Source organism: Octopus bimaculoides, chromosome 21 (genome assembly GCF_001194135.2).
Source record: "Octopus bimaculoides isolate UCB-OBI-ISO-001 chromosome 21, ASM119413v2, whole genome shotgun sequence".
Lineage (NCBI taxonomy): Eukaryota > Metazoa > Mollusca > Cephalopoda > Octopoda > Octopodidae > Octopus > Octopus bimaculoides.
This window is the reverse complement of record NC_069001.1, coordinates 37,313,367-37,325,337: the sequence shown is the minus strand read 5'-3', so window position 1 is coordinate 37,325,337 and position 11,971 is coordinate 37,313,367. Positions and strand designations below refer to the sequence as shown.

General features: G+C 40.4%; 1 protein-coding gene across 2 annotated transcripts in view; it reads right to left on the bottom strand.

Annotated features, from left to right (window-relative positions):
• LOC106868788 (UBX domain-containing protein 11) overlaps nt 1-11,971 on the bottom strand; it is a 147,774-nt gene that overhangs the window by 12,949 nt on the left and 122,854 nt on the right. For both annotated transcript variants that reach the window (XM_052975533.1, XM_014914207.2), the window contains 9 exons: nt 11,249-11,374; nt 10,496-10,581; nt 10,042-10,096; nt 8,740-8,816; nt 7,692-7,803; nt 6,856-6,986; nt 5,860-6,027; nt 4,913-5,072; nt 4,107-4,210 (listed from right to left, as the gene is read on the bottom strand). In XM_052975533.1, the coding sequence (XP_052831493.1) occupies nt 4,107-4,210; nt 4,913-5,072; nt 5,860-6,027; nt 6,856-6,986; nt 7,692-7,803; nt 8,740-8,816; nt 10,042-10,096; nt 10,496-10,581; nt 11,249-11,339 (984 nt within the window). In that variant the 5' untranslated portion in view covers nt 11,340-11,374. The remainder of the gene's footprint in view (nt 1-4,106; nt 4,211-4,912; nt 5,073-5,859; nt 6,028-6,855; nt 6,987-7,691; nt 7,804-8,739; nt 8,817-10,041; nt 10,097-10,495; nt 10,582-11,248; nt 11,375-11,971) is intronic.

The window sequence follows — 11,971 nt, the reverse complement described above, 5'->3', positions numbered from 1 at the left end:
TATATATATGAGAGACTTAGAAATATTAATAACTCTATATATATATATATATATATATATATCGACAACGCCCGTCCAAAGTCCAACCACTGCCAAGTTACATCCTGTTTGGTTTAACCAATAAAAGAACAATAATCTATATTTGTAACCAGCCCTTCTCTCTCTCTCTCTGACACACACACACACACACACACGCACGCACACAACAACACCAGTAATAACATTCATGTAGGTATGCTAATAGACACTGTCGCCTGTATATTAGAGATTCGGGTTCACATTTCTTCTTTTCTCTCTCTTTCCCGCTCTTTCACATTTACCTGCACTTCTCTGAAACTAGTTTCACATGAAATGATTATATTTTCCCCTATTGATGTTTGGGTGGGGCTTTATCACGAATCAGGGAACGTGTATGTGCGTGCGTGCGTGTGTGTGTGTGTGTGTGTGTGTTTGTGCGTGCGTTCGTGCGTGTGTGTGCTTGACAGCCAGAACAATGTCGCCAGAACAATGTAGAGCGGCAAGCGGAGCACTTAATGGAGAAGGAAAGAGAGAGAGAGCGAGAAGATCAGTGGCAACAGAGAGAACAATTGTTTCCTTGCCTGAAGTCATGAGGCACTGCTGGGTAGACGGTGTGTCTCGGGTAGAAAGGGACAGATCGGAAGTGGCTGTCTGGAGGATAAACCTGCTTTGGTGACTGCATTTTGCCAATAGAATAAAACGCGTGCATGCATGTGCAGTAATATGTACATAGAGATAAAGAGAGACGGAGAAAGAGAGGAAGATATTACATACAACCATAACTAGACGCTGTGAGAGAGAAAAAGAGAGAGAGAGAGAGAGAGAGAGAGAGAAAGAGAGACAAAGAGAGAGACAGACAGAGAAAGAGAGACCGTGAAGCATTGGAACATCTCTTGCCAAATAAGTCAGTGTTGAATAAGCGATGTCAAATAGTTGTACCAAAAAGCGTCAATCTTGTCTGGGGTATCTAAACTTAACAGACCCTACCCTTTCCCAGATCTTCCAGAAAGAGACATAAAGAAAGAGGAAGGCACAGACAAAGAGGGGAGAAGAAAGAGAGAAAGAGGGAGAGAGAGAGGCAGATGGAGAGGACGAAAAAGAGAAAGAAGAACCAGCTCTAGAGAATCGTAAACAATGCTCTTAACTGCTGCAGACAGATCTCTGTTCTTATCTAGAACCATTGAGCATACATTGATGTCTCTTTCCAATCCTTTTGGCAAAATGCAATTCCCCTGCTTCTCTTTCAAACATTTGATTTTGGAGAGAATTGTTTGGTGAGGTGTAGCTCCATTGCTTTTTGGAACTTTGGGTTATCTTTTGAACATTTTGTAAGAGGGGGAGATTTTGTTATTCCTTCACTGCATATTTCTAGATGCTTGCTCAGTGGAATCTTGCATAGTTCCTCTTGTCAGATGTGTTGTCTGTGGATTTTTGCATTTTGGCAAAGTGAACTGTTTATTTTGCCAATATAATTCTCCATGCAGCTGGGGCAAGTGATGCCGTATATGAGATTCTGTGTTTTGCACTTCATATATGCATTTACTTTGAACAAGAATCTGCTTTTCAATTTTACATGGGAACTTTCTAAATATTTGAGGTTGTTGTTGCATGTTCCACATCTGCTATCTCTCCATTCTTTTACTGAGAGTTCTGATTCATTCTTTTGTGAGGTGTGAGATATTTTGGCTGGAGTCTACTGTTTCATAAGAGGTTTTCATCAATCAGATTTTTCATTTTGGGGCTATGTAGAAGTATTGATAGGGTTGATCCTATGGTGTAAAAAATGCTGGTTACCCCAGGATTGTGCATATTAATAAATGGAATCCTAACTTCATTAATTTTTTCCCTTTCGTGTCCTTGGTCGTGTGATGCTTAGGTTCATCGTTTATTTATTCTAAAGGGTATTTCTGTTTCTCCACAAAAACAAAACAATTTTCTCCTCTTCTAAACAAAGCAAAAAACATTCATAAAAGAACAAGCAAAAAACAAAACAAAAAACGTCCCTATCTGGAACTTTGCTTGCACCAAACAGTGGTCTGACCAACACACTGAACCATGAAAGGACTTGCCATTATAAATGTCATAGATATCATGCTTGCAAATGATGACATAATCCAGCAAGTGCCAATCTTTAAACCTCCATGTTATTGTGTGATCATCTTTGTGCATTAAGTGAGTACTTGCTACGTAAAGAACCATTTTCATCTCAAAGCTTTAGGAACAACAGGCCATTGCTATTTATCTTTCCTACACTGTGGTGATATTGATATTGTAATGTTAGAGTGTTAAGGCGCAATGGCCCCGTGGTTAGGGCAGCGGACTCGCGGTCATAGGATCGCGGTTTCGATTCCCAGACCGGGCGTTGTGAGTGTTTATTAAGCGAAAACACGTAAAGCTCCACGAGGCTCCGGCAGGGGATGGTGGCGAACCCTGCTGTACTCTTTCACCACAACTTTCTCTCACTTTTTCTTCCTGTTTCTGTTGTGCCTGTAATTCAAAGGGTCAGCCTTGTCACACTGTGTCACGCTGAATATTCCCGAGAACTACGTTAAGGGTACACGTGTCTGTGGAGTGCTCAGCCACTTGCACGTTAATTTCACGGGCAGGCTGTTCCGTTGATCGGATCAACTGGAAGCCTCGACGTCGTAAGCGACGGAGTGCCAACAACAACAACAACGTTAGAGTAGTGCGCGTGTGTAGGGAGGGGAGCAATCGTGCTACAAAGCTGGTCGTAATGTTGTGGGCTGCAATGGTATAGTCGTGGTTATAAGAGACGTAATGTGAGATAACTGTGGCAGTACAGGCTGTAGTCGTATAAATGGTAGTAGCTGAATACGAGTGGTATTCGGAGAGGTTCAGCAGCACACTATATTACAATCTGCAGTTTAAAATTAGTTTGTGACGAATTACCTCCCTTACACTATTAACGTTGATCTACAAACTTTTTTTTTTAAACACTAAAAAGTGAGAATTCGTACTCTTTCTGTTTTCCCCTTTCTCTCTCCTTCTTCCTACGAGCACACATTGACGTGAGTGTGTGTGTGTTGGCATGTGTATTTGTGTGTTTCTGCCACATGGTCGAACCTTTTCTGGGTCCTGTTACCCCATCTCGTCAAGTGACCTGCGTGTATGTATGTATGTATATCATAAAAATGCCGGAGAGATTTCATCAAAAGTGCCTCAGACGTATTTTCGGTGTCAAGTGCGAATGTTTCATACCAGATACAGAAGTTTTGCGCTACAACCTAAAAAATGCAAAGGGGCCCTAGCAAAGACAACTGCAGATTCTCTTCTAAAGTTTCCTTGCAAGCGGTAGACTTCCCAGAAAGTTAAAGAAAGGTTTAATTCATCCTGTCTACAAAGAGGGAAGCAGAGCAGATACTAAAAATTACAGGCCTGTCTCTAACTGTGTATGTCAACAAAGTCATGGAATTACTTTGATATATGGCCAGCAAATTCAGGGGTAACATCACCCTCAGCAGAATTTGAACTCAGAACACAAAGACGAATGAAATGCCACTAAGCATTCTGTCAAGCATGTTAACAATTCTGCCAGATTGCTGCCTTCATAACTAGTAATACTAATAAGTGTACTAAGTATAATACTTAACCATTATACTGGATGCAGACTGAACTATGACAATCTATGTGGAGCCTTAAATTTAACGGTGGCTGTTGTACATCTATTTGTACACACAAGAGAAGGAAGGAAGGTAGATAAGTAGGTAGATAGATAGATCTATTAGAGATGGACGGATAGAGAGATAGATTGACAGACAGATGATGGACGGATGGACAGACAGACAGAGACAAATTGATAGATAAATAGATAGATAGAAACACAGACAGACAAACAGACAGATAGTCTTCCTTTGGTATCCAACTACCAAATCTACTTTGGTAGGCCCACAGCTATAATAAAAGAAATTTGCTCAAGGTGCCAGGCAGTGGGACTGAACCCAAAACTATGTGGCTCAGAACCAAACTGCTTAATCACACAGCTATGTCTGTGTCATCCGATCTTAATAACGGTTTCTTTCTAGTACTTCATCATCTGGTGCCATTAAGATCTTTCCGGAAGGACTTACCTTCAGCAGAGATTCAATAGATTTCTTCACTTCAATTTTCTTGCCATCTTTGATGACACAGCTTGGGAGTTTCTTAAGGAACTGGTCAGCTGACAGCCGGGGTTCTGTGGGAGGGAGATAAAATAGTTTGGGGGACAGTTAGAGATAAGTTATCAGGTTTTGCTATTGATGAAGTTTGAGATGAGTGGCAATAGGGGGGGGGGTTGATGGTGGCAGCGAGGGAGGATGACAATGGAGTGAGGGGTGACAGTGGGGATGGTGGCAGTAGGGATGGTGACAGTGGTAGTAATTGTAGTGGTATTTGTAGTGGAGTTGTTGTTGATGGTGGTGGTGATAGGGATATGAACACATGATGGAGGTGGATGCTATCTAGAGTAGAGATAATGTGTGTTTTTAAGTTGTGAGTTAAGAGTAAATAGTGTTGTAGATCTGTGCGATGATGATGATGTTGTTAGTGGTGGTGGTGGTGATGTGTCTTATATCTATTGAAACACATCTACACACTAAGACATTTCATAACGCATCAAACTCCATCAACATGGACAGTCAGAGTCTGTAGTGTACACTACAATGGATTCTGTGAACTAAACATGCAGTGCACACTACAACAGTGAACAGTGCAGCAGGATATAAAGGGGTGACAGGGAAAAGAGTAATCAGGGCTGTTACCTTGTACAGTACAGTATCATATTGGAGTGTAATGTGGAGAGGCGTATGAGACAGTGTTATACTGTGGCTTAGTGTAACATGTGATAAGGGACTGAAAGCAGAGATAATTCCTTTCCCATTGTTACAGGTGAACTTACCATGTGGCTGTGTCATGTGTTGGATACAAGGAGTTGATTCTGGATTTCTATGAGTATGTAAACATGAAGTATCATGTCTCATGCCATTTAGGTGCTGTCCAATCCCAGGGAAAGCGCTGAGCGGCTGTATAGTGTATTCTACATTCCTGTTGTCTATGACCTTTCAAAAAAGAGAAGAGAAGAGAAACAGAGAGTAAGAATTGGAGTCACAAGAGAAAGGGTTTGACAAGAGGGGGACATTGACTGAGTTCCCTGCTTCAACAGGCCTTCTTCCCTAACTTAAGTTACTCTGATCCCTAATGTGCATTGCTGATCACAAGCATTAGCGGAGGAGCATCAGAGCCATGTGTGGAGAAGAATTCTTTGTGGTTTAAATTATTCACCTCTGGAAACATGGGTGTTTTGTTCATCATCTTTAAATAACCCTTATCAGGGACCTTTTGAGCAGGATGGGCTATTCAACTTGAAGAAAATTCTAACTGGGCCCCACCTACAAGGTCATGTGCTGTTTATCTTGATATGAGATCACCATGTTGCTCACATATGGTTGTGATGCATGTGCCTGGTGTACCCTTATCAGACGGGTAGTCATGATGGGTATACTGGGCTTCGTATATTTGTACCCTAGTGTCACTTTGATGGCATGCACTGCTCTCTCACTCAATAATGGTAATAATCCTTTCAACTAAAGGCACAAGGCCTGAAATTTGAAGAGAGGGGACTAGTCAATTACACTGACCCAAGTGTTTCACTGGTATTTTATTTATTGACCCAAAAAGAATGAAAAGCAATGTCAACCTCAGCAGAATTTGAACTCAGAACATAGCCATGAGGCAAATGCCACTAAGCATTTTGCCCAGAGTGATAACAATTCTGTTAGCTTGTTGCCTTGACGACAGCAATGACAACAACGACAACAATGAATTATATCAAAGCGTTTGATTTACCTTTAAGGGGATCCCCTCTGGATAAGTAGATTGAAGCTCTGAAGGGAAGTAACCCTCCATGATGTCATACAAACAGCGACGAGTTGCTGGGTCAGAAAGGGGTCGGAACGGCCCATTCAGCAAAAAGATTCCGTTTTTATACAGGGTCAGTGCTGCAGATTCTGTGTACTAGAGAGAGAGAGAGAGAAAGAGAGAAATGCAAACAGTGTATAAAACAGAGAATATATATAATTAGAGTACCATGTGGTATTTAAAGTGTGGTAGATTGTATATGCATAGGGGAGTGCCATGTTGCAGTGTGTGAGGGGGTTGCTGAAAAGTTCCTGGCTTTGGGTAAAAGAAAAATGCAGGAGAATCAGTTATGGTTTGATTCAACATATTCCTCTCTCAGATTCAAACACTTATTGCAGTGGTCCTTCTAAGCTATGTAAAAGACCTTGGAAGGTTGGGCCACCAACTAGGTCTTTGGCAATATCCTTAAAGCGAGGAACTTTTCAGCACCGCCTCGTAGATGGTGGTGGTGCTATCTACGAGTACAGATAGCAATACCTCACAGGTGTTAGGTGTACTGTTATAGTGCAAAGATTCAGGTCAGTGGATTGTTAGGATTGAGAGAGTCTTCAGAAATGGCACCCACTATTGATTGCAGCTCTTTGTATTCCAGCTGCATGGGTGCTAGAGTTAATTTGTTACCCTCCCCACATGGCACCTGTAAGTATTCAGGCCAGCCCTGCTGATTGCAGATCGGCTTTCTCCCTTCCTTCTACCAGTCACAGAGGCCCTAAAAACTACAAGATCATGGGTGTGACCCTTCCTTCCCTGATTAAATAGCAAAAAGGAAAGAAGAAAATCTATGTAACAAGTAGTCCTATGAGCTCTCCTGTGAATTATTAATTACTGCTGATGCAAAATCCTGTAAACTTCCTCAGTTTACAATAATGGTAAGACTGTCTGTCTGATAATGAAGAGAAGTTGTTAACAAGGAATATTACTTACCTTCAGTCTGGCACCATCCTTTGTTGGTTCCACATTGGCAACTCCTTCTCCTGCCAACAAGTTCAATTCTTTAATGTTCTGAATGACGACATCATAATCCACTTTCACTGACTTCTCTGGAATGGACTCCTCTACAGAAACAAACAATAATTCTGGTTATTATTTGCACAGTCTTTTGAGTTCGATTACAGCCAAAGTTGATTTTGCCTTTCATCCTTTCAGAGTCGATAAAAATAAGGTACCAGTCAAATACTGGGGTCAATCTAATCGACTACCCACCCCCATCTTCCCACACAATTTCAGGCCTTGTGCCTCTAGAAGAAAGAATTGTTTACATGGTCTACATTCAGTGAAAGCAACTGGATCTGTAGAGTGCCAAGAATTGGATTCGTCACACCAGCATTGCATCTTGCCACTGAACTCTCCTCATTTGCGAATTTCTCACCAAAAACAACATGGCATCACTTCAGCACCTGTCCTATTTGCCGGATTTAGCACCTGAGGTCTTCTATCTCTTCCCCAAGATGAAAACACAGTTCAAAGGTTGCCGTTTAAACACTGTTGTCAAAATCCAGAGCAAATCACAGAAGGTCCTCGACTCACTTACAGAAAATGACTTTCAGGCCAGATTCCGAAATGGGCAAGAACGTTGGGGCCAGTGTATTGCTGTGCAAGGTGACTATTTCAAAGAAGATGATGTTAAATCTTAGGTAAATAATTAATTTTTAATTAAACATAACGAGTCTTGGAACTTTTTGATACCACTTTGTTGATACACAAACATACACACTCACACACACAAATATATATTAGAAGGAGTAAATATGAGTTCATACCTGAGCTCCACAAACACGGGTCATAAGTAATGCTACTCTTCCTGCGTGTTGATTTCTTTCGTTTACCTCTTGATTCTCCAACCCATATCAGGCCATAGTCATAGAGGAAATCCTGGAGAAGGGTGATACAATTACAGAATAGGCTGGGCAAAATATTACCTAGGTCCCCATTGGGGCCACAACAGACCATTAGTGAGACGCTAACAAATTCCTACTGAAGTAATCTGACCCCTATGAAGACAATAAGTGACATTCTATTGACAAAGCAACCCAGCCCCTACTGAAGGTAGCCCTAGAGAGACATTAACAGACCCCTGTCAAGGCAGTAATCTGACCCCCATGGAGGTAAAAAGTGACCTTATTGAGGCTGTTATCCAAGCGCTGGTGAGACAGTAACAGGCCCCCTGTTGAAGCAGGGATCTGACCCTATAGTGAGGCTGTATTCTTACTCCTGTTGACAAAGTAACAGATCCCCCATTGATGAAGTCACTGAGCCCATAATTACACCTTTATAAAGATAATAGTTTGGGCCCTGTTTACATGAGAACAAGGTCCTTAAATTGAGAGTCACCATGTTATTTACTGGTAAGTTTAGAACACCATATTTCTGTTGAAATACCCTGCCTTTGTTTAAATTAATTTTGGAAATAGTGAAGAATTTAGTGAAATAACTCATTATTAAACTGGTGTTTGGAATATGAATATCAAAATGTTGATGACCAGTTTTGATTTAAAACACTTTTAAACAGGAAGTTGCTTTAAGTGGGTTGGCCCCTAAAAGGTGAAAACAGGATGAGAACAGAGTGGACCCTACTAAAGGTACCCAAGGACAATAGGGTGCAAATAATCACTCAAATACTATAGCCCTTAATCTGGACTCCTTACACAGGAGCAGGGAAGAATTGAAGTTGAGTGCGGTGACACTCTGGACATGTTTCATTCTCTCTACTGTCTAATCTAAATATTGTACACTCCTAGGTGTTGTGGTGGTGGCCACAGACATGATGGACAAGGTGGATAAGGCAGACTGGTAGAGTCAAACACTGACCTCCATTTCTCTGATTTGGTTTTGTAAACTGTCACATTGTTGTGTCAGGTCAGCCACTACTACATCTTGAGATTCACCTGTGTTAAAATAGTAAATACGATATAAACATATATATATATATATATATATTTATATATATATGCATGTGTGAACACATCATCATCATCATCATCGTTTAACATCTATTTTCCATGCTGGCATGGGTTGCACAGTTCGACTGGGGTCTGGGGAGCCAGGAGGCTGCGCCAGGTCCCAATCTGATCTGGCAGTGTTTCTACAGCTGGAAGCCAGTCTAGGCAGCACTGGCATCGGCCACGTTTGGATGGTGCTTTTTACATGCTACTGGCACAGGGCACACAATAACAATTTCCACTTGATTTGATTTTGATATTACTGATGTTGATGTACTTGACTCAATAGGTCTCCTCAAGCATGGCATGTCGCCCTACGATGCAAGGTACTTTTGAGTGGGCTGGATATGCGATCACACACACACACACACACATATATATACATATATATACATTGCTCATAAGAATTTTTCATTTATTTTTTTTAGTACAACAGATAAGAAACAGATCATTTTAACAGTGGGACTCAAAGTAGATAGAGCTATAAATGATAACATGTAGAATATTGGGTGTAAAAAGCTCCTCAGATAGAATTAAGTCAAACGGTTGTGCAGTCTTTCTTCTTGCATTCCTCTAATATTCGGTTATTGTTTTGATCTTTCATTGTTGTTTTTCCCTTTGGTCTACAAAAGTCAGTCACTTCCCTTCTCCTTCTATCAGTGATCAGCTGTGCCTGAATTTTATTGCTCCCCAGTTTATGTAGCTTTTTTGAGCTCAACTAAGATTGCTTTTAGGTTGCAGCTGGTTTCACCTAAGTATTTCACTGTCACCGACTATATGGGATGAAACATGTATAATTCTGGGTCACGTTCTCTTCTCATGGAAGTTTTTGTTCACTAGAAATGTCATCTGAAGATTAGATGTGATCTGCAATACTGTCTTCATGTTTCATGGACCAAAAAACTTCCGAGTGTTTCAGCTGTTGAAGCTCTGATGTTTTAAAGTAAACACACAGATCATGGCAGGGTTTTTTCTTTTTTTAAATAAAATTTACTTAGATCTGCAACAGCAACAAAGACAACCCGAACAACAACAACAACAACACAAATGCCATACAAAACTATGAGAACAGTGTGCGTAACAACAAGACAGGCAAACAACTGCAACAACTACAACACAAATTGCAACTGCTACAACAACCACATCTACTACAACAACAACCACAACTTACTGCATTGTTTCTCCAATTGGTGAACCTTCCGCTCCAAATACAGAATTCTTTTCTCCTGAGTTGAAATCAAAGAATAACAAAAGAATTAATTAAACAATAAAAAGAAACAAACCAAAAAGAAAATTAATTATGGACAAAATTTATCATTTTTGAAGAATATTCCATGAAAAATCTGCTGAAGCTCTTGGCATGGCTGTTTGGTTTAGAAGTTAGCTTTGTGGCACCAGTTGACTCCTACCACACAAAGAGGGACACCACCACCACCACCACCACCACCACAGCCAGTATCATCACTGAGATAAACAACCCTCAGCATCACCATCACCACTCCCACTGTTGTTGACATTCCACCAATACTCTCACCACTACCACTATCATCATCACTGACACACTCTACTAATACTCTGACCATCCCCATCAACACCATGACCACCACCAATGCAAATTTACGTACCTTTGACACAAGTTCTTCTTTCTGTAACTTCAGCCTCGCTTCTGCGGTTGATAAACGACTTGCCATAAGAGACAACAGCTCCTTGTCTGAGTATCCACAGGAGAGAGAGAGAGAGTAAGAGAGTATATGAGAGTCAAGGCTGATGTGGGGCTAACAACAAGGAAGAACATTAGATGATGTAGTCCTAGATGCACCATGCCTGATTAATAAAAGACAGGATGGTCACACTTGAAACGTCTTTGAACGTAGGTCCATAGGCCAGGGCTATGATCAAAGACCATCCTGTCTTTTATTCAGACATGGTGTATCTAGAACTACATTATTGGGGTCAGGGCTGACCTGGGCCTAAACAACAAGGAAGGACATTAAACAATGTAGTCCTAGATACACCATACCTGATTAATAAAAGACAGGATGGTCACACTTGAAATATCATTCATCATTGGTCCATATGGTCAGGATTGACCTAAGGTTAAACATCAACAACAACATGGAAGGACACTTAGATAATAGAGTCCTAGATACACTATGCCTCAATAAAAGATAGAATGGTCATAGCTGGAAATTGGCTGATCAGCAGTCTGCTGGATCAGGACTGACCTGTGGTTAAACAAAAACAGTGAATGACACATTAGATGACGTAGTCTTACATAGATAGTGTCTCAATATAAGGTGGGATGGTCACAGCTGGAACAACAACAACATAGGAATAATGCAAACAAAAGCAGAACCATTGTAGATCTGAGTGAATACCTGAACAGAAAGACCTGCCAGTAGAGGTGGATGGCATGGTCACATTGGGTAAGGAACGACGGGACTCCTTGTCTAACAGAGACTTTAACATATTTGCAGTAACCTCATCGATCAAGTTGTTGGTCTCTGAAAACAAAGCAAAAAAACACAATGACATATATGTATATATATATATATATATATATATATAAAATCATAAATATATAGGGATTGACAGTAACCTGCTTCTCCAACATACTGAGAATTCAGAAATAGCAGTCAAAGAACTACTGATTTCAAAACTACAAATTATTACTCCAGATTGATTAACGTGAGTTAATCAATTAATTAATCAGTTAATTAACGTGAGTTATTTAGACATTAACAGATTTATTAGAATATTTAGCTGAAGATCAGAATAGAGTATTCTTTACTCTTAACTGTGAAACGATCGTACTAAATTAACTAAAGGCAGGTGGTTTTTTTACTCTTCTCTACTGTTTTTTGTTCTGTGTGTATCAAAAATATCGCTATCAATCTGGAGTAATAATTTGTAGTTTTGAAATCAGTAGTTCTTTGACTGCTATTTCTGAATTCTCAGTATGTTGGAGAAGCAGGTTACTGTCAATCCCTATATATTTATGATTATAAATGTTTTTTACCGAAAAGGTTTTTTCATACTGAGCTACCCGGCAAAATTGTTAATTATTAATTTTATTACTAATTGACGATTCCCTGCCCTGC